This window comes from Saccopteryx bilineata, chromosome 6 (assembly GCF_036850765.1).
Source record: "Saccopteryx bilineata isolate mSacBil1 chromosome 6, mSacBil1_pri_phased_curated, whole genome shotgun sequence".
NCBI lineage: Eukaryota > Metazoa > Chordata > Mammalia > Chiroptera > Emballonuridae > Saccopteryx > Saccopteryx bilineata.
In genome coordinates this window covers 203,458,772-203,481,713 of record NC_089495.1, presented here as the reverse complement: position 1 = coordinate 203,481,713, position 22,942 = coordinate 203,458,772, and the positions used below count along the sequence as shown (strand labels likewise).

The 22,942-nt window shown below is 49.1% G+C and overlaps 1 protein-coding gene across 2 annotated transcripts; it reads right to left on the bottom strand.

Moving 5' to 3' along the window:
• Positions 1-1,076: 1,076 nt before the first annotated feature.
• On the bottom strand, positions 1,077-22,526 carry PXMP4 (peroxisomal membrane protein 4). 2 transcript variants are annotated; one of them, XM_066234793.1, is made up of 4 exons: positions 22,301-22,523; positions 16,610-16,672; positions 14,713-14,911; positions 1,077-3,962 (listed from the first exon to the last, which is right to left on the bottom strand). In XM_066234793.1, exons 1-4 carry the CDS (start codon positions 22,411-22,413, stop codon positions 3,699-3,701), a joined length of 639 nt encoding a protein of 212 aa, XP_066090890.1. In that variant the 5' UTR covers positions 22,414-22,523; the 3' UTR covers positions 1,077-3,698. The 2 variants fall into 2 exon arrangements, with proteins under 2 accessions (XP_066090890.1, XP_066090891.1); XM_066234794.1 differs by lacking the exon at positions 1,077-3,962 and adding an exon at positions 4,248-4,507 and having other exon boundaries at positions 22,301-22,526.
• Between the last annotated feature and the right edge of the window lie 416 nt (positions 22,527-22,942).

Sequence of the window (22,942 nt, the reverse complement as noted above, 5' to 3'; positions counted from 1 at the left end):
GTTGACCTAGAAAGTTGAGGTCACTGGTCCAAAACCCTGGGTTTGCCCAGTCAAGGCATATATGAGAAGTAACTATGAGTTGATGCTTCCTACTGCCCCCCACTACCGCCTTCCCCCCCCCTAAAATCAATAAACTCTTAAAAAAAAGGTTCTTGTTTACAGTCTTGCATGTCAGAAGGCTTTGTAGGAATGTAGCAGGTGCTTAATAAACAAACGTATTAAACCACTGTGCTATTTAAGGAACTAGCATTTATGGACTGCCTACTGTGTGCCAAGGGTCCTTTGGCAATGCCTGTTTCACTGATCTTAGAAAACGGAGGCTCATCAGCGGTAGAGCGTCGCCCTAGCGTGCGGAGGACCAGGGTTCGATTCCCGGCCAGGGCACATAGGAGAAGCGCCCATTTGCTTCTCCACCCCTCCGCCGCGCTTTCCTCTCTGTCTCTCTCTTCCCCTCCCGCAGCTAAGGCTCCATTGGAGCAAAGATGGCCCGGGCGCTGGGGATGGCTCTGTGGCCTCTGCCTCAGGCGCTAGAGTGGCTCTGGTCGCAACATGGCGACGCCCCGGAGGGGCAGAGCATCGCCCCCTGGTGGGCAGAGCGTCGGGTGGATCCCGGTCGGGCGCATGCAGGAGTCTGTCTGACTGTCTCTTCCTGTTTCCAGCTTCAGAAAAATGAAAAAAAAAAAAAGAAAGAAAGAATAGAAAACGGAGGCTCAGCCGAGTGGGGACTCCTTCCCGGTCTGCTGGAGGCCAGCACTCTGCTCCTCGGCAGACCACACTGCCTTCCTCCCTGGGGTGAGCAGTTGGAGGCACCAGATGCTCTGGCAGGATCCAGAGAGATGCCATCTGCAGGGAAACCTATTCTTAGAGAGCAGAGACAGTCGGTGGTAGAGCTGGCCAACCCACAGCGGCAGTGCGGCCGGGAGGCGGGGAGGCGAGGGGGAGGGGGGGGGCCGGCAGCCAAGGCTTTACCTTCAGCTGGGGGAGGGCGGGGAGGGCAGACTGAAAGCAAGGTATACTCACTTCTCAGGACCACGCTTTCTTCTACATTCGGACGCTATTAGAAATAACAGCGAACATTTACTGAGTGCTCACTTCACGTGTCTTATCATTTAATCCTCCAAACCAACCGCAGAGAAGGCCTACTTTACAGAAGATGAAACAGAGGCATAGCATGGTTAAGTCACTAGTCCTAGGAAACAGCAGCACCAGAGCTGAGCCCCGACACCGGCTACAAAGCCTGTGTCCCCAACCACCGCGTTATACTGTCTCTCAACCTGCTATACAGCAGAGGCCACCTTCAGTCTGGGTTTTCCCATCAGCAGACGCCCCCCAGACCAGGATGAGTTCCAGGGGGTTTACACAGGAAGTGGTCCCAGGAAGCACGGGCAGGGGCATGAGGAAGGGTCACAAGGAAGCGGGTATTATCAAGCAAGTGATCACTGTGGGCAATCAGAGCTCAGTCCTGCTGGGGCCCCGTGGGAGCCGGAGTGGAGTGGAGCAGCCACAGGGCAAAGAGTCCGCGAGTGGGGTTCTTCATCAGTCACTGGTTGAGAGCTGCTCCCTGGATGTGTTAGTCCTCCAGCACGGCAGGTCAGCTACAGGGTGGCAAAGCTGGTGTGTGTGTGTGTGGGGGGGGAACGGGACGACAAGGGAGAGCCCCCGGGCAGAAAGACACAGAGGTGGCAGTTGGAAAAGTTGGCTGGCGTCCGCTATCGTGGTCAGCTAGAGGGGATCTGGGTAGGGCACCCCCGGCATCTGCTATAAAAGCCGCTTGCTGCTGGCCACCTCCTCTCCCCACAACCTTGGGATCTAATGCCCTCATTCAGCCTCCACTGAGTGAACTAAGGGACCTTCCAGATCTCTTTCTCCAAGTCTGCAGTACAACAGCGTGGCTAAGAACACAGCTGTTAGAATCAGAACTAACCCCTCCTCTGTTGCCTAACAGCTCTGTTTAATTCAGCTTCCTCATTCGTCACATGGGATACCGGTTGGCCCCACATCATCCCCTACCACCTTGTTATTCAAGAGATGGCTCAGGCCACCAGCAGCAGCAGCAGCAGCAGGGCGTCTGTGAGACATGCAGAATACTCAGGCCACACCTCAAACCCACTCAGTCAGAATCTGCATTTTAATAAGCTCTCCAGTGACTCATATGCACCTTTCTACTATTGACTTCTGCCATATAAGAAGAGACTGAAACATTCCTATTAGGTTAAGGGACTCCAATTGGTGAACCATGGACCAAATCTTCCTGGAGACCTGATTGATTTGTCCAGCTTGGTTTTAAAAAATCAGACTGGCACAGGCGTCTCCAGTTCGCCAGACGCCATCAGTCACTACTGCATAGCACCCGGAACATGACCATTTATGCCCCGGCCCGGCCCCTGCAGGCAGTTGAGCTTGTGCCCCCACCCCGGGAACAGACCCTATAACTAGCTAACATTGGCATAGCTTAACTTAGGTCTCTAAATTTAAAAGGAAGGCACTGAAAAACACAGTCTTTGAAGTCAGAGAGATCTGGGTTCAAACCCTGATAGGGCCACCATACGAGCTGTCTGTATACCTTGGGCAAGTCACTTCCTTTCTCTGAGTCTCAGTCTCCCGTCTGTAGAACGAAAGTAAAAATACAGACCTGCGAGGAGCTTGTGTGGATGAAAAATAATACATGCAAAGCACCCAAGAGGAAGCAGGGGCTCACGAGGTGGAAGGGATCAGCTGTAGTTACACAACTTCAAATCCAACTATTACAATTATCCTCATTTGATAAGACACGGAGGCGCTGGGAGGTCGAGAACCTCCCCCCAAATTACACAGTGGTAGAATGGGAACTCAAACCCACATCTTCAAGCTCTCTACGTGCACTGTCCACTAGAATTTTCTGTGATGACAGATGTGTTCTATATCTGTATATTCTAATATGGTCACCACGAGCCACACATGGCTACTTACTAAACCCCTGAAATGGGACGGGTCCAAATTGAGCCAGCTGTAAGTGTAAGACACACACCTGATTTTGAAGACCCAGTATAAGAAAAAGGAATGTGAAAGGTTGCCTTTTCATACTAATTCCATGTTGAAATGATAATACTTTAGAAACGTGGGCTAACGTATAGAATTAAGGTTAATCTCATCTGTTTCTTTCCACCTTTTTTTTTTTAATGTGGCTACCAAAATTTTCAATTACATAAATGAGTGTCATTGTGTTTCTACTGGACAGTGGAATTCCAGAGCGTCTCCAATAGAACATCGGAGACAAGGGATTTAGTACTTTGTAAAGAACGTATTTACAACCCCACTCACTGCCTGCCAGCATAAGAACAGTCCAAGGACCTACCCACCAGAAAGAGATTTCAGGGCTGTCCTTAGAGTTCCATGCCCCTTGAGGCCTGGGGCGAGGGGGGGACTTTCCCTGATCTCATAGAAGTGAGCAGCACAGCTGGGACCGTGCTCACGGCTCCTCAGCCTGATTTGGCCACTTGTCCCATCATTCAAGAGTACCTAATGGGACCCGACTATTGGTGTTTTTGCTTTGGGCAGTGCAACCCTGGGATAATAAAAGCTGGAGCCTGAAGGCCACGGTCACGAGAAAGCAGGATCCAGCAGGAGGTTTCACGGGTGGAGCCAATCTCACGCCCCAGCTGGGTCCCGCCTAGAGCAGCCCACTCAGGCAGAAGCTCCCCGAGCACCTCCAGGCCGTGTTACTCCGCGGGACGCCTCTTGTTGTAGAGGAGGAAGTCTGAGACGTCGTGCCACACGTTGCTGTCCTCGTACAGGTAGGTCATGGAGGACTGCAGCGAGGGCTGCAGCGTGGGCCGGTGGTGCTCAAAGAGCCACAGCACCAGGCCCCACACGAGCGCGGTGAACAGCGGGAACGGGTCCCACGTGGGTTTGGGGATGTAGCCCTTCTCCACGCCCAGGCGGCAAAGGGCGAACAGGACACGCGACAGCAGGTACATGTTGATCTGCAGGGAGGGAGGGACAGGGGTCACGGACGTGCGCAGCCCCTGGGAACCTTCCGCCCACACCCACGCACGGAGCAGTGTTTTTCACATTGGTGTGCAGGATGACTTGAAGTGGTGTCAGACATTTGAATATTACTATTTTGCATCTTCATTATTTTTTATTAAAATATTTTTTAGGCCCTGGCCGGTTGGCTCAGCGGTAGAGCGTCGGCCTGGCGTGCGGGGGACCGGGTTCGATTCCCAGCCAGGGCACATAGGAGAAGCGCCCATTTGCTTCTCCACCCCCCCCCCCCTCCTTCCTCTCTGCCTCTCTCTTCCCCTTCTGCAGCCAAGGCTCCATTGGAGCAAAGATGGCCCGGGCGCTGGGGATGGCTCCTTGGCCTCTGCCCCAGGCGCTAGAGTGGCTCTGGTCTCGGCAGAGCGACGCCCCAGAGGGGCAGAGCATTGCCCCCTGGTGGGCAGAGCGTCGCCCCTGGTGGGCGTGCTGGGTGGATCCCGGTCGGGCGCATGCGGGAGTCTGTCTGACTGTCTCTCCCGGTTTCCAGCTTCAGAAAAAAAATACAAAAAAATATATATATATTTAAATTAATCTAGTTAATGGTTCAAAGCGATAAAGTAACTTGACACACACACAAAAATCCGTAGGAAGAAATTATTATAAACTGGATCTACTCAAAAATTAAAATTCAAAATTTTAAATTTATCTTCTATTTAAAATTTTTTCCCATTGATTTAAAGGGGTGGGGAAAGGAGAGACAGAAAGAGAGAGGGAAATGGAGAGAGAGAGAGAAGCATCAACTTATTGTTTCACTTAGTTGTTCCATTTATTGTGTACTCATTGATGGCTTCTCATATGTGCCCTGACTTGGGATCTAACTGGTGACCTTGGTGTGCCACCTGAGCAGGGCCTATTTTTATTTTATTTTATTTTTAAAAACTGTATTTTAATAAAAAATTTTTGGTTGTGAAAGCTCATATAAAAAGGCTGAAAATGCCGGACCAGGAGGTAGCGCAGTGGATGGAGCGTCGGACTGGGATGTGGAGGACCCAGGTTTGAGACCCCGAGGTCGCCAGCTTGAGCTCGGGCTCATCTGGTTTGAGCAAAGCTCACCAGCTTGGACCCCCAAGGTCGCTGGCTTGAGCAAGGGGTTACTTGGTCTGCTGAAGGCCCATGGTCAAGGCACATATGAGAAAACAGACGGTGAACAACTAAGGTGTCGCAATGAAAAATTGATGATTGATGCTTCTCATCTCTCTCTGTTCTTATCTGTCTGTCCTTATCTGTCCCTCTCTCTGACTCTCTCTCTGTCTCTGTAAAAAGAAAAAAGAAAAAAAAAGCTGCACACTGGGAGAAATATTTACAAAAATAATCTGACGAAGACTAGTATCTGGAATATATATATATATATATTATTTTGAACATTTATTTATTGATTTTTAGCAAGAGAGGACAGGGGAGAGAGAGAGAGAAGAACATCGATCTATTCCTATATGTACCCTGATCAGGGATCGAACCAGCAATCTTTGTGCTTCGGGACGATAGTATACTACCTGAGCTATCAGGCCAGGCATTTAAAAAAAACTCAAAGCTCACCTGACCTGTGGTGGCTGGCGCAGTGGACAGAGCTTCAACCTGGAATGCTGAGGTCACAGGTTCGAAACCCTGGGCTTGCCCAGTCAAGGCACACATGAGAAACAGCTACAAGTTGATGCTTCCCACTCATACTCCCTTTCTCTGTCACCCCTCTCTAAAAATCAATAAATAAAATCTTTAAAAAAACCCTCAAACTGCCAAACCAGACGATGGCGCAGTGGATAGACCGTTGGACTGAGGACCCAGGTTTGAAACCCCGAGGTCTCTGGCTTGAGTGTGGAATCATAAACATGACCCCATGGTTGCTGGCCTGAAGCCCAAGGTCACTGGCTTGGCTGGAGCCCCCTGGTCAAGGCAGATATGAGAAAGCAATCAATAAACAACTAAGATGCTGCAACTATGAGTTGGTGCTTCTCATCTCTCTCCCTTCCTGTCTGTCTTGTCTCTCTCTCTCTCTAAAAAAACCAAAAAAACCAAAAACCTCAAAACTAGGCCATGGCTGGGTAGTTCAGTGGATAGAACACTGTCTCTGAGCACCAAGGTTGTGGGTTTGTGTTGGGGACCGAATAAATAAACACGGTATTTTTGCAATCTGGACAGAGGTGCTGGGCCCAAACCCCACCTAAACTGCCTAGTTAACAAAGAGCTACACCTGATTCTCATTTGTCTCACCCATGTTCTCCGGAGGAGGCTGGAAGCTAGTTTCTTATTAGTGTAAAGTAGATTTGGATGGTATGGTGGGGGTTGTCTTTGAGTTGCCTTGGAAACTTAATTGAATTGCTGATGGACCACATTTTTTCTGTGGTTTTTTTTATTTTTATAGGGACAGAGAGAGAGTCAGATAGAGGGATAGAAAGGGAAAGGGACAGACAGACAGGAATGGAGAGAGATGAGAAGCATCAATCATCAGTTTTTCATTGCGACACCCTAGTTGTTCATTGATTGCTTTCTCATATCTTTCTCATATGTGCCATGACCGCAGGCCTTCAGCAGGCTGAGTAACCCCCCACTCGAGCCAGTGACCTTGGGTCCAAGCTGGTGAGCTTTTTGCTCAAACCAGATAAGCCCACGCTCAAGCTGGTGACCTCGGGGTCTCGAACCTGGGTCCTTTCGCATCCCAGTCTGACATTCTATCCACTGCGCCACCGCCTGGTCAGGCCACATTTTTTCTATGAATAAAAGTGGATGTGGCCTGACCTGTGGTGGCGCAGTGGATAAAGCTTCGACCTGGAAATGCTGAGGTCGCCAGTTCGAAACCCTGGGCTTGCCTGGTCAAGGCACATATGGGAGTTGATGCTTCCTGCTCCTCCCCCCTTCTCTCTCTCTGTCTCTCCTCTCTCTCCCTCTCTGTCTCTCTCTCCTCTCTAAAAATAAATAAATAAAATAAAATAAATAATAAAAAAGTGGATGTGTTTCTAGGAGCAGGCACGTTACAGCTAAGGAACAGTATAGACTGTTTGCTGTGGCGTCCTCCTGAACCCATCTGTGTGTGTGTGTGTGTGTGTGTGTGTGTGTATATGATATATCATATATCATATCATATATATATATATCATATATATAAGGTCTACCGGAAAGTTCTGTCTGTTTCTATCACAACAAGTTTCGACACATAAGCACGTTTATTTGGCGCATGTGTGCCTCTCTATTTTTATCACTTAATGTATACATACTGATGTAGCAAATTAACTAAAAGAAAGTTGATTCATATTAGTCTTATGTGTGAAGCAATAGTGTACCCATGGCTACTGATAAAGTTCATTTACGGCGCTACTGTAATTTTTACGAATTTCAACAAGGAAGAAATGCTACAGAAGCATGTCTGTCACATCCACCATATTCCCCGGACTTAGCACCCTCTGACTATCACTTATTTTTGTCCTTACAAAATTTTTTGAAGGGCTAAAAATTCAAAAATGAAGAAGATATCAAACAAGCACTGGTTCAATTTTTCGCATCAAAAGATAAAACATTTTTCAAAAATGGGATATACAAATTGCCCTCATGCTGGCAAGAAATTATTAATAATAATGGCAATTATATTATTTAATAAAGATTATTGACAGTAAGAAAAATTTGTATTTTGTTTTATCCCCAAAACGAACAGAACTTTCTGGTAGACCTTATATATCTTTAAGTCCCTGTCTATCATTTATTTCAATTCCATATCTTTTCCTGTTCGAGACCCCGTAATAGACTCGTCGTGGCTGGACCAGGACAGGTTTGACCCACGGTCAGGGCGGTATGAGAAGCAATCAATGAGTACACAACTAAATGGAACAACTAAATGGAATGATGAGTTGATGCCTCTTTCTCTGTCTCTCTCTCCCCCTCTCTTTCCTCTCTCTCTCTCTCAAATCAATGGGGGAAAAAAACCCGCCTCAAAAGTAAAAAAAAAAAAATCCAATTAGAAAATGGCAAAAGACATGAACAGATATTTCACTAAAGAGGTTTATACAGATGGAAAATAAGCTGTTCAACATCATTAGCCATCAGGAAAATGCAAATTTAAAACCACAGTGAGATGGCACAACACACCTATAAAATGGCTAAAGTAAAATTTAGCCCTGGCCGGTTGGCTCAGCGGTAGAGCGTCGGCCTGGCGTGCGGGAGACCCGGGTTCAATTCCCGGCCAGGGCACATAGAAGAAGCGCCCATCTGCTTCTCCACCCCCACCCCCCCCTCCTTCCTCTCTGTCTCTCTCTTCCCCTCCCGCAGCCAAGGCTCCATTGGAGCAAAGATGGCCTGGGCGCTGGGGATGGCTCCTTGGCCTCTGCCCCAGGCGCTAGAGTGGCTCTGGTCGCGGCAGAGCGACGCCCCGGAGGGGCAGAGCATCGCCCCCTGGTGGGCGTGCCGGGTGGATCCCGGTCGGGCGCATGCGGGAGTCTGTCTGACTGTCTCTCCCCGTTTCCAGCTTCAGAAAAATACAAAAAAAAAAAAAAAAAAGTAAAATTTAAAGAAGGTGCCCTGGCCGGTTGTCTCAGTGGTAGAGCGTCGGCCTGGCGTGCAGAAGTCCCGGGTTTGATTCCTGGCCAGGGCACACGGGAGAGGCGCCCATCTGCTTCTCCACCTCTCCCCCTCTCTTTCCTCTCTGTCTCTCTCTTCCCCTCCCGCAGCCGAGGCTCCATTGGAGCAAAGATGGCCCAGCCTGACCTGTGGTGGCGCAGTGGATAAAGCGTTGACCTGGAAATGCTGAGGTTGCCGGTTCGAAACCCTGGGCTTGCCTGGTCAAGGCACATATGGGAGTTGATGCTTCCAGCTCCTCCCCCCTGTCTCTCTCTCCCCCTCTCTCTCCTCTCTAAAATGAATAAATAAAATTAAAAAAAAATTAAAAAAAAAAAAAAAAGATGGCCCAGGCGCTGGGGATGGCTCCTTGGCCTCTGCCCCAGGCGCTAGAGTGGCTCTGGTCGCGGCAGAGCGACGCCCCGGAGGGGCAGAGCATCGCCCCCTGGTGGGCAGAGCGTCACCCCCTGGTGGGCGTGCTGGGTGGATCCCGGTCAGGCGCATGCGGGAGTCTGTCTGTCTCTCCCCGTTTCCAGTTTCAGAAAAATACAAAAAATAATAATAATAATAAATAAATAAAATAAAAAATTTAAAGAAGGTGATGAAGCAAACACCGGCTAGCACGTGGAAGAACTGGCTCACCTATGCATACCCCGATGGGAATGGAAAAGAGTGCTGTCAATGTGGAAAACAGTTTGCCAGCTTCTTCAGAAACTAAACATGGCCCTGGCCAGGCAGCTCAGTTGGTTAGAGCATTGTCCCAACACGCCAAGGTTGCGGCTTTGATCCCGGGTCAGGGCACACACAAGAATCAACCAATTGCCTGACCAGGCGGTGGTGCAGTGGATAGAGTATCAGACTGGGACATAGAGGACCCAGGTTTGAAACACCAATGCTGCCATCTTGAGCGCGGGCTCACCAGCTTGAGCACGCGGTTGCTGGCTTGAGTTTGGGATCATAGTCATGACCCCATGGTGGCTGGCCTGGGCCTAAGGTCACTGGCTTGAGCAAGGGGTCACTCGCTCTGCTGCAGCCCCCCCCCATCAAGGCACATATGAGAAAGCAATCAATGAACAACTAAGGTGCCGCAATGAAGAATTGATGTTTCTCATCTCTCTCCCTTCCTGTCTGCCTGTCCCTCTCTCTGTCTCTTTTTCTGCCTCTGTCACCAAAAAATAAAATAAAATAAACCAATGAATGCATAAATACGTGGAACAACAAATTGATGTTTCTCTCTGTCTATTTCTTTCTCCCTTCCTCTCTCTCTCTAAAAATTCAATAAAGAAAATTTTAAATTATAAAATAAAACTAAACATGCATGTTCCATTTGACCCAGCAATTGCACTTGGGCATTTAGCCCAGAGAAATAAGAACTAATGTTCACTCAATGTACAAGAATGTTCTTAGCAATTGTATTCCTAATAGCCAAAATCTGGAAATCACTCAGATGTCCTCCCAGGGGTGAATGTTTAAATAAACTGGCCCATCCATGCAATGGAATGCCACTCAGCAATAAAAAGAAATGAATTATTGACCAATGCAACAACTTGGATGAATCTCTAGCAAATTATGCTGAGTGAAAAAAAGCCAGTCCCCAAAGGTTACAAACTGTAATGACTCCACTTGTATAACATTGTTAAAAAGACAAAGTTTTAGAAAGAGAGGCCAGAATAGTTGTTGCTAGGAGTCCAAGAGAGGAGGGGAGAGGGAGGAAGCGGTGCAACCAGGATTCCTAGCCTTTGAAAGTGAAATTTCTAACAAATATAAAACTGAGGAAAATTTCTCAAAATACAAAGTGCTCATATCCACAGACTGACTGCACAATCCCATACCTAGGACCTTTCAGACAGACTGACACACGTGTAAGAAGACAGCCAAACAGAGATGTAGACTGCATGTGCGTACTGGCAAAAGGCTACAGACCTCCTAAATGTCCATGCAGAGGAGACTGGTGAAATCAAGGCTGGTCCATGCACTTAGCAGTGGAGAGCTCTGACATGAAAAAGGATGAAGGACCGACAAAGGTCTCCAAGATACATTGTTCCATTAAAAAGGAAAAGTGCAGGCCCTGGCCGGTTGGCTCAGCGGTAGAGCGTCGGCCTGGTGTGCGGGGGACCCGGGTTCGATTCCCGGCCAGGGCACACAGGAGAAGCGCCCATTTGCTTCTCCACCCCCCCACCTCCTTCCTCTCTGTCTCTCTCCTCCCCTCCCGCAGCCAAGGCTCCATTGGAGCAAAGATGGCCCGGGCCCTGGGGATGGCTCCTTGGCCTCGCCCCAGGCGCTAGAGTGGCTCTGGTCGAGGCAGAGCGACACGCCCCAGAGGGGCAGAGCATCGCCTCCTGGTGGGCAGAGCTTCACCCCTGGTGGGCGTGCCGGGTGGATCCCGGTCGGGCACATGCGGGAGTCTGTCTGACTGTCTCTCCCCATTTCCAGCTTCAGAAAAATACAAAAAAAAAAAAGAAAAGAAAAGAAAAGTGCAGCCTGACCAGGCAGTGGCGCAGTGGATAGAGCGTCGAATTGGGACACAGAGGACCCAGGTTCCAGACTCTGAGGTTGCCAGCTTGAGCGCAGGCTCATCTGGTTTGAGCAAAGCTCACCAGCATGGACCCAAGGTCGCTGGCTTGAGCAAGGGGTTACTCGGTCTGCTGAAGGCCCACGGTCAAGGTACATATGAGAAAGCAATCAATGGACAACTAAGGTGTCGCAACGAAAAACTGATGATTGATACTTCTCATCTCTCTCCATTCCTGTCTGTCCCTATCTATCCCTCTCTCTGACTCTCGCTCTGTCTCTGTAAACAAAACAAAACAAAATGATGAAGGACTGACAAGAAAGGTCTCCAAGATACATTGTTCCATTAAAAAAGAAAAGTGCAGCCTGACCAGGTGGTGGCGCAGTGGATAGAGCGTTGGACTGGGATGCAGAAGGACCCAGGTTCGAGACCCTGAGGTCGCCAGCTTGAGCACGGGCTCATCTGGCTTGAGCAAAGAGCTCACCAGCTTAGACCCAAGGTCGCTGGCTCCAGCAGGGGGTTACTCGGTCTGCTGAAGGCCCACGGTCAAGGCACATGTGAGAAAGCAATCAATGAACAACTAAGAAGTCGCAACGCGCACAACGAGAAACTGATGATTGATGCTTCTCATCTCTCTCCGTTCCTGTCTGTCTGTCCCTGTCTATCTCTGCCTCTGTAAAAAAAAAAAAAAAAGAAAAAAAGAAAAGTGCAGCCTGACCAGGCAGTGGCGCAGTGGATAGAGTATCTAATTGGGACACAGAGGACCCAGGTTCGAAACCTTAAAGTTGCTGGCTTGAGCACGAGCTCACCAGCTTGAGCGTGGGATCACAGCCATGACCCCATGTTCACTGGCTTGAGTCCAAAAGTTTCTGGCTTGAAGCCCAAGGTCACTGACCTTGGGCTTCAAGGGGTCACTCGCTCTGCTATAGCCCCCTATCCCGTCAAGGCACATATGAGAAGCAATCAATGAACAATTAAGGAGCTACAACAAAGAATTGATGCTTCTCATTTCTCTTCCTTCCTGTCTGTCTGTCCCTCTCTCTGTCTCTCTCTCTCTCTCTCTCTCACACACACACACACACACACACACACACACACACACAGTGCAGGATAAGTTCACTGGTGGAAAACTCCTGATATTGACATTGACACACTTGCAGAAATTTCCGAAGGGCTACCCAGACACAGTGAAAGGGACTGTTCCTGGAGAACGGCTGGGCAACTGGAAGGGACAGGACCTTCCTGTTTCTTTTCTACTTTTAGCATCATGTATCCCGAGCACCTAGAAGTCTGCCACCAGGCACATAGAAGCTGCTTAGTATGCATTTTTTAAAATGTGAAAATAAAACTATTCCTATAATTTAGAAATATTTAATAAACTTGAGGAAGGCAAATAGAGTGGCTGCCAACTTTTCATGTTGTACAAGAAAGATTTTAAAACAACAAGTAGCATTTAGTTTCTTTGAAAGAAAAAACAAAAGAACAGAATTTGTCCTGGCTAGGTGGCTCAATGGTTAAAACACTGTCCCCGCACACTGTGATCACGGGTTCAATCCATGGTCAGGGCACATACAAGAAGAAACCAATGAATGCACAATTAAATAGAACAACCGAGTGGAACATGGTCTCTCTCTCTCTCTCTCTTTCCCACAATTCCCTTCCCCTCCCTCAAATCAATGGAAAATTTTTAGAAATAATAAATGGAGAAAAATTTTAAAAAATTAGAAAACAGAACTTTAGTCCACAAAAGGGGCAAGCTGCAGAATAAAAGGTAATTCCTCTTTTTAAGTTCTATTTTTTTATTTTTAGAGAGGAGAAGGAGGTGGGGAGAGAGAAAGAGAAGAAGGGGAAGGAGAAGGAGGAAGCATCAACTTTCATATGTGCCTTGACCAGGTAAGCCTGGGGTTTTGTACCAGTGACCTCAGCGTTGCAGGTTGACGCTTTATCTACTGCGACACCAAAGGTCAGGCAAGACAATTCTTTTTTTTTTTTTTTTTTTTTTTTTTTACAGAGGCAGAGATAGACAGGGACAGACAGACAGGAACGGAGAGAGATGAGAAGCATCAATCATCAGTTTCTCGTTGTGCGCGTTGCGACTTCTTAGTTGTTCATTGATTGCTTTCTCACATGTGCCTTGACCGTGGGCCTTCAGCAGACCGAGTAACCCCCTGCTGGAGCCAGCGACCTTGGGTCCAAGCTGGTGAGCTCTTTTGCTCAAGCCAGATGAGCCCGCGCTCAAGCTGGCGACCTCGGGGTCTCGAACCTGGGTCCTTCCGCATCCCAGTCCCACGCTCTATCCACTGCGCCACCACCTGGTCAGGCAGGCAAGACAATTCTTAAATAAAGTTTGTTTTTGCTTGACCTGTGGTGGCGCAGTGGATCGAGTCAACCTGGAACCCTGAGGTGGCCAGTTCGAAATCCCGGGCTTGCCTGGTCAAGGTACATACGAGAAGAAGCAACTACTATGAGTTGATACTTCCTGCTTCTCCCCCACTTCTCTCTTTCTCTATTTGTCCCCCTCTAAATAAAATCAATACCTAAAATCATAAAAAGAAATAAATTTTGTTTTACGAAAATCATAGTCCAGGATTACTTTTCATTTCTATCATTCCACTGCAGAGTAGTTTTCTTTAAAAATTAAAAAAAAGGCCCTGGCAGGTTGGCTCAGCGGTAGAACGTCGGCCTGGTGTGCGGGGGACCCGGGTTCGATTCCCAGCCAGGGCACACAGGAGAAGCGCCCATTTGCTTCTCCACCCCCCCTCCTTCCTCTCTGTCTCTCTCTTCCCCTCCCGCAGCCAAGGCTCCATTGGAGCAAAGATGGCCCGGGCGCTGGGGATGGCTCCTTGGCCTCTACCCCAGGCGCTAGAGTGGCTCTGGTCGCGGCAGAGGGACGCCCCGGAGGGGCAGAGCATCGCCCCCTGGTTGGCAGAGCGTCGCCCCTGGTGGGCGTGCCAGGTGGATCCCGGTCGGGCGCATGCGGGAGTCTGTCTGACTGTCTCTCCCCATTTCCAGCTTCAGAAAAATACAAAAAATAAAAATAAAAATTTAAAATTAAAAAAAAAACCTTTGCCCCAGAGAGCAGTACACACATTGATTTTGGGAACCATAAAATTCCAACAAGCTGCCTGACTGGGCGGTGGCGCAGTGGACAGAGCATCGGACTGGGATGCGAGGACCCAGGTTTGAGACCCCGAGGTCGCCAGCTTGAGCGCGGGCTCATCTGGTTTGAGCAAAGCTCACCAGCTTGGACCCAAGGTCGCTGGCTCCAGCAAGGGGTTACTCGGTCTGCTGAAGGCCCACGGTCAAGGCACATATGAGAAAGAAATCAATGAACAACTAAGGTGTCACAACGAAAAACTAATGATTGATGCTTCGCATCTCTCTCCGTTCCCGTCTGCCTGTCCCTATGTATCCCTTTCTCTGACTCTGTCTCTGTAAAAAAAAAAAAAAAAAATTCCAACAAGCTGCCTGATTTACAGATGAGGAAACTATGAGGGAAGTGACCTTCCTAAGGTCACAGGGGGACTGGTGACCTTGGAAGGGAGCCAAGAGCTCATCTTCTTTGATCCCCACCCCCAATCATACCACATCCCTCCCCAGCCCAGTCAGTTCCCACACCCACCCCTGGGGAGGATCTTTACCTGACTGTTGATGTTATTGTTATCTCTAAACACCAGCCAGCCCCCGATGCAGGCAGCCAGGAATGAGTGCATCTGGTGGGACTCGCCCTGCACGTAGGACTGCAGGGCACAGAGCCCCTTGTAGGTGAACACAAAGCAGGCCAGGTTAGAAGAGTGGGTGTATGTGGCCTGCAGGATGGCCCGAAGCTTCTCGCGGAGGCTGTACAAAGACAGAGAGCCACCATGAGTCCAGGCCCAGCCATACCAAGGGCATTCACCCACTGAGCATGCAAAACTAAACTAGACAAGCCTGACCAGGTGATAGTGCAATAGATAGAGCATTGGACTGGGATGCAGAGGACCCAGGTTTGAAACCCCGAGGTCCCCAGCTTGAGCATGGGATCATAGAAATGACCCCATGGTTGCTAGCTTGAGCCCAAAGGTCGCTGGCTTGAGCCCAAGGTCACTGGCTTGAGCAAGGGGTCACTCACTTGCTGGCTTCCCCCAGTCAAGGCACATATGAGAAAGCAATCAATGAATTACTAAGGTGCTGCAGCAAATAACTGATGCTTCTCATCTCTCTTCCTTCCTGTCTGTCTGTCTCTATCTGTCCCTCTCTCTCTCTCTCTCTCTCTGTCACACACAAAAAATAAATAAATTAAATTAAATCACTCGGGGGCAATGAGGAAAACACAGAGAGAAGGGCAGCGTGTACTCTGGGAGATTAACCCAAGTGCCCTCAAGGCTAGATGAGGACCTTGGAGTGGTTCTACCAGGACGTGAGGAAATCTGTCAGGTGAGTGGGCATCGCCAGAAGTCAGCTGGTTCTTTTCCATGAGAACATGGGCCCAGTGTTGCCAGTTTTAAGACAAGTGAGATTTTCCAGTTTTTTGTTGTTTTTTTAGTGAGAGAGAGAGAGACAGACAGACAGGAAGGAAGGGAGATGAGAAACATTAATGCTTTGTTATGGCACCTGAGTTGTTCATTGATTGCTTTCTCACATGCGCCTTGACAGAAGGGGGGGCTCCAGCCAAGCCAGTGACCCCTTGCTTAAACCAGCGACCTTGGGCTTCAAGCCAGTGACTTCTGGGCTGAAACCAGTGACCATGGGTCATGTCTATGATCCCACGCTCAAGCCAGCGACCCTGCGCTCAAGCCAGATGAGCCTTCCAAACTCAAGCCGGCGACCTCGGGGTTTGGAACCTGGGTCCTCTGCATCCCAGTCTGACACTCCATCCACTGCGCCTCCGCTTGGATCAGGCTTTTTCTTTTTAAGGTGGTAACTGCACCTTGGATTATTGGCTACAATACTGCCACTGTGCAAAGCTCGTGTGTTTATCTTCTAAGCTCCGGAAGAAACCACATACAGTAAAAACTAGAGCACAAGGTGGTTTCTGAGAATGCCTTGAAGAAAGACTTATGAGAGATCAGAGGAAGGCCAAGAAGTGTGAGCAAAGACAGGAGGCCGTGGACAGTTTTACGAGAATGTGATCCTCTGAGAACTGGTATGGGTTGCCAAAAAGGCAATAAAGGTGGGGGTAGAAGAGGAGAGGGCACTCCTGGCAGGATGTCCTGCAGGAGCAAGTGTCTGGAGGTAGAACCACACGTGGCATGTGCTTGGAATGACAGGAAGTCTTGTGTGCCGAAGGCACCCAGGGTTGAACATGGGGGAAGAGGCTGGGGATGCAGGAGGCCCGACTGCAGAGGGCCTTGAAGGCCACACCTGGAAGCTGGGCTTCTTTGGAGGGTGTGGGGTCAAGAGGACTTTTCCAGCAGGGATAACAGAATCCGAGTTGTACTTTAGGAGGTGGTGGTGGGGGCAGGCTAGAGCCAGCTAAGGAGCTGCTGCACCAGCCCTGGCACTGAGGGTGGACCACATTCTCTCCCAGTCTGAGGGGTGTGCCGAGGGGGTGGGTACCTGCCGCTCCGGAAGAGAAAGGTCATGACCAGTGCGTGAGGGGCCCGGATTTTGGCTCCATAGCTGTAGAAACAAAAGAAAAATTACTAACAGCATCAATGTATCCGTTTTTCCCCCTGGCTATCATTTTGACTCCTTGTCCCCTCTCCCTATACCTAATCCTAACATCATTTTGGGAGGAAAATAAGGCTAGTTTTTGAGGTAGGTCCAGGTTCAAAGTGGGTTGTAGAACCCTGGCCAGGTAGCTCAGCTGGTTAGAGCATCATCCTGATATGCCAAGGTTACGTGTTTGATCCCCAGTCAGGGCACATACGAGAATGAATGAATAAGCAAGTGGAACAACAAATCAATGTTTCTTTTTCTCTCCCTTCCTATAATTATAATCAATTAATAAAATTATAATCAATAAATAAAAATTTAAAAAAGTGGGTCATGAAAAGGAAATAGTATTTGGTGTCAAAGTCCAGCCAAGTTTGCTGAATAAACTTGGATAAATCACTTCACCTCTATAAGCCACGCTTTTCCCATCATTAAAAAGTATTCTCCATTTCAGAGCTGCTGCTGGTAGATAAGGACATAGCACATGTGGAAGTTCCTAGTTCAACCAATGTTAATGTCTCTCATTTTCTTCTTTTTTTTTAATATGTTTATATTTATTTATTTATTTATTTACTTTTTCTGACAGAGAGGGACAGATAGACAGGAAGTGAGAGAGATGAGAAGCATCAATTCTTCACTGCAGCACCTTAGGTGTTCACTGCTTTCTCATATGTGCCTTGATGGGGGGTGGGGAGGGGTACAGCAGAGCGAGTGACCCCTTGCTCAAGCCAGCGACCTTGGGCTCCAAGCCAGTGACTTTTGGGCTCAAGCCAGTGACCACAGGATCATGTTTATGATCCCACACTCAAGCTAGTGACCCTGTGCTCAAGCTGGAGGAGCCCGTGCTCAAGCCGGTGAGCTCGGGATTTCGAATCTGGGTCCCCTGAATAGAGGGCTAGAAACCTTGATATGTTGTTCTACTTATTTATGCATTCACTGGCTGATGAATGTTCATACAATGTCCTGTATGTGTCCTGACCGGGAATCAAACCGCAACCTTGGCACGTCAGGACAACTCTAACCAACTGAACTACCTGGCCAGATCTTGTTCCTCTTTATTGGATCCCCTTCTCCCTGCCAGGCGCTGATCTAACCAGACTACAAGGTCTAAAAATCCATGGCCGCCTCCTGGAAACGATCGTCATGAGCCATATATAGCTGTCACCTGAATATCTGTGAATGCTCACTGTACACTTGCTCGAAAGAGCAAAAGACAAAGCAAACCGGTGTCTATCTGCAGGGGGTTACTGGGTAAATAAACCATGGCCCCTCCACTCAGCAGAATACTAAACAGCAGTAAAAGAATGAGGTGGCTCTATGGCACTGCAGGGTTTTCTAGAGCAAGGTGTGCAAAATGAAAAATTGTGCAAAACAAGGAAATTCTTCTATAAATCTAAAAGTGTTTCAAAAGAAATTCATGTTTATTTTTTTTATTTTTTCTGTATTTTTCTTGAAGCTGGAAACGGGGAGAGACAGACAGACTCCCGCATGCACCCCACCGGGATCCACCCGGCATGCCCACCAGGGGGCAACGCTCTGCCCACCAGGGGGCGATGCTCTGCCCCTCCGGGGCGTTGCTCCGTTGCGACCAGAGCCACTCCAGCGCCTGGGGCAGAGGCCAAGGAGCCATCCCCAGTGCCCGGGCCATCTTTGCTCCAGTGGAGCCTCGGCTGCAGGAGGGGAAGAGAGAGACAGAGAGGAAGGAGAGGGGGAGGGGTGGAGAAGCAGATGGACGCCTCTCCTGTGTGCCCTGGCCGGGAATCGAACCCGGGACCTCTGCACGCCAGGCCGACGCTCTACCACTGAGCCAACCGGCCAGGGCCCCGATGTTTTATTTTTAAAAAATGACCAAGAAATTCTTGTTTAAAAGGTGTAGGAGGAGACTTTATGTTTGTTTTTTTTACAGAGACAGAGAGAGAGTCTGAGAGAGGGATAGACAAGGACAGACAGACATGAACGGAGAGATGAGAAGCATCAATCATTAGTTTTTCGTTGTGACACCTTAGTTGTTCATTGATTGCTTTCTCATATGTGACTTGACCGTGGGCCTTCAGCAGACCGAGTAACCCCTTGCTCGAGCCAGCGACCTTGGGTCCAAGCTGGTGAGCTTTTGTTCAAACCAGACGAGCCCGTGCTCAAGCTGGTGACCTCGGGGTCTCGAACCTGGGTCCTCCGCATCCCAGTCCGATGCTCTATCCACTGTGCCGCCGCTGGTCAGGCTTTATGTATTTTTTTATGCAGACAATATTTCTGGAGGGAGACATAAGACTGGATAAAGTGGTCACCGCCAGGGATGGGGATTACATGACAGAAGGATACAGTGGGTAGAACTTTCTAGCATTTAACTTTTTATGCCTAACTAAGAAAATATACTAACAAAATAAAAATGTGAACAAGCTAAAACTGTTGTTATTGTTGCGGTGGCCATGCTGATCTCCCTGCCTGGCAATGGGGCGGACACCCCACCTGGCCCCCGAAAGCTCTTTGCCCCACCTCCTCCAAAGTCATCTTTCTCTTCTGAACAAAGAAGCCCTCAGCCTCTTCCAGGTGACCAGGGTCAAAGGACCCTTCCTTATGCCCCAGACACAAGCAGAACAGTGTCCCCAACTCCTTACATCTGCCAGGCCCCCTTCCCAGTCTTCAAACTCGGGGGGATCTGATTACTACCGTTTGCAGGACTATCCTGTGTTCTGAAGAAAGGGAAGCCCTGGATTTAAAAGGACTTAAAAGACATGACGACAGATGCAGTGTCATGTCCTGAAGGATGACATTTGGGAGACAACTGGGACAATTGGAGTAGTGACTGGACAGGACTCAATATTATAGGATTAATATTAACTTATTAAATGTAATCATGATGCTGTGGGCAGACAGCTCAGCTGGTTAGAGCATCGTCCAGAAGCACAGAGGTTGCCAGTTTGATCCCTGGGCAGGGCCCATACAGGAACAGGTCAATGTTTCTGTCTCTCTCTCTCAAATCAATATTTTAAAATTTTAATGTAATCATGATAAGTTAGCCATATAAGAAAATGCTCTTATTTGTTGAGCTGCACACTGCTCTATTTAGGAGTGGAACATCAAAATGAGTTCAATTTGACAAAGTTCACACGTCTCCGTCATCCAGGTGCCTCCCTAAAAGGATGTCCTTTCTTCAAAAACAGCATATTCCTCCCCACCTGCAGGCCGTTGTTCAAACCATTCCTTCTACCTAGGATGCCCTTTTCTCCCTGGCACGCTCCAACTCAGCCTTCAAAATATCACCACCACCCACCTCTTCCGTACAGTTCTCCTGATTACCTGGTACTGCCACGACAGTTTAACGATCGGTCCGCACCTTGGACTCCAGATCCATAGAGATGGACATGGCGTCTCAGCACTAACCAGTCAAGGGGTCAGTGCTTAGAGAACGCCTGTATAGGTAAGTTGGTTTCGATTTTACAGAGGAGGAAACTGAGGCCAGAGGAGATGAGGGTCACTCAGCTTTCAAATGAAGGAACTGGGATGTGGACCCCAAGGGCCTGACCATATAGCAAGTACCTGCCCTGGCTGGGAAGGTTCCTGAGGTCACAGGAGGAGCTGAGAGGGAGCAGGTTTACAAAGCCAGCATTGGGCAATGCCCGCTGGCACTGGGGCCTGTCCATTCCTATTCCCTCCTGCTTCGTCTTGAGAATGACTCGGCAAAGGAAAACTGATGTTATCTCAGGGTCCACCTAGTCACACCAAGGCATGGCTGGTATGGTCTGGCTACACTTAGCAGGAATCCGCTTCTACCTGAAACTCTGGGTGCCCAGGGAAGCCAAGAGCCTGGTGTTGGGGGTCAGGCATCCTTAGGTTTAAACCTTGGCTTGGAACCTGACCAAGTAATGTAATCATGAGCAATGAGCTTACCTCTCTGAGCCACAGTCCTCTCCTCTTGGAAAATGGGGACAACGGCAATTCTTAACCTTGTACACTTATTGTTTCATTCAATACATACTATTTGAAAGCTTACTAAGTACCAGGTACTAGGAATACAGCAAAGAACAAAGCAGATAAAAAGTTCTGTTCCCATGAAGCTCACTTTCTAGTGAATGACAGTATCAAGTATAAAAACAGGATAGATGAAGGGGTGGGGGGAGGTGGAGGAGGCTATGGGGGGGACATGGGGGGGTACATGCTGATGGAAGGAGACTTGACTTGGGGTGCTGAGCACAACATTCAGTGTACAGATGGTGATGTTTTGTGGAATTGTGCGCCTGAAATCTGTATAATTTTGTTAACCAGTGTCACCCCAATAAAGTCAATAAAAAGGACAAAAAGTAGGATACATGAGTGAACTACTCAGTGTCAGGTGGTGACAAGAACTATGGAGAAAAATTAAGTAGGGAAGAAGGTGGGGAGGTCAGGGATGGCCTCACTGAGGAGGTGACACAAATAGAGGTCTGAAAAAGGTGAGGAAAGTGAGCCAGACGGAATTCACACGAATATAACAGCTAAACACATGCATCAGGCACTGTGCTAAGCATTACACGCGTACAGACTCAGTCCTCTGACAGTGTAAGTACTATTATCATCCACATTTTATAGAAATCGAGGCTCAGGGAGGCTAAACGACTTGCTCAAGATCACACAGGTAGATGGGAGCAGATTCAAACTGAGGCAGTCCACATCCTTATCACCTTGCCAGGCTGCCACTAAGATGCCAAGGCCAGGGGGACAGAGGTCTTTCTTCCAGTTGTTCCCTGCTGCCTTCCCAGTTCTGCAACAGTAGGCTCTCAATAAATGTTAGCTGTTTCCCAAGAGTTTTAAAGGAGGCTGAGCACCAGGCTCCAGGCTCCAGGCACCAGGCTGGGGAAATAACCCCAAGACCTTCTCTTCTACAGGTCTGATGGCTGGGGTGGAATCAATTTGCCCAGTAAGTACTGTATTTGCAGCTTTTTTTTTTTTAAGCATGTATTTATTTAGAGCGAGAGAGATTGAAACATCAATCTGTTTCTTATGTGCCCTGACCAGGGATCCAACTGGCAATCTGTGCATATCAGCACGACACTAACCAATGGAGCTATCCGGCCAAGGCTGTATTTGCAGCTTTTTAGAACATTCGCTATCACTCCTGAGGCTTATGCCCCTGGAGTCCCCTGTGCCACGTGAACACTTAGCGTTAGAGAGATGGGGAGTGAGAAATGGGATGCGAGCCCAAGGGCAACTTACTGGGGGGAGCACTGGCAGAGGTCTGCTAGAGGCCAGAGGCCAGCGGCCAGCTTCCTGCTGTGCAGATGGGGCCACTGGAGTCAGAGAGGGCCAAGGGCACACAGCGGAGGGGGAAGGGAAAGAAAAACTGAACCCAAAGGAGAGGATACAGAGACTAGTATGGGAGGTGGTCCAAGCTGCAAAGCACGAAGGACCCAGAAAAAGTGTAGTGGGGACCCGGTCTCAGAAGGCCCTTGGGACCCAAAATCCAGCGTCCACTGCGCAGACGGTGGACACTGAGACTTCGAGACACACTTTGGCTGAAGGGCACACAGCGCAGTGGCGCCAGGCCGGGAACCCGCGCCGCTGAACCCCAGACAGTCCCGTCACTCAGCCCCCGCCGGCCCTGACGGCCCCACTCACACTGCCCCGTTCCGGAAGCCTTTAAGCACGGCCAGCGCAGCGTGGTAGCGGCGCTTGCGCAACAGTGCGTTGACAGCCAGAAGCAGACCCCGCAGCTGCGGCGGGGCGGCCATCGCGAGGGTACCGCGGGGAGCAGGAACACCGATTCCGACCTACACTGACAGCCCGGGGTTCCGCCTGCCCAGCCCTGAGGGCCAGGCAGCAACAAGCCTCACGACCGCACCTTTGAGACCATAGGCTGTGACTTCTGTCACCCAGACACGAAACACCAATCACAGGACATATCCGCCTGACAAGAGGAATGCGACGCACTCACGCGCTCGAGGAGAGTTCTCATTGGACGAGAAGGAGAGTCTGTAGCCAATCACAGTGGGCTCCGCGCAACTCTACCTAAGTAAAGTTAAAAACTCACACCTGGATTTGTCCATTTGGGTTTGGAAGGAGGTAGTTTCCAAAGTTTTCTGAAAAAGGGGCTGAGCTATCTAGAGTTGGGGCGGTGACACCGGAGGAACACCTGACAGTTCTGATTGGGTAACGGTCATGGCGATCCTCTCTGAGCATAAGTCACTTGGCAGCATCAGTGTTTTCCTTTCTTTTTTTTTTTTGGACTTTATCGACTTGAGAGAGAGAGAGAGAGAGAGA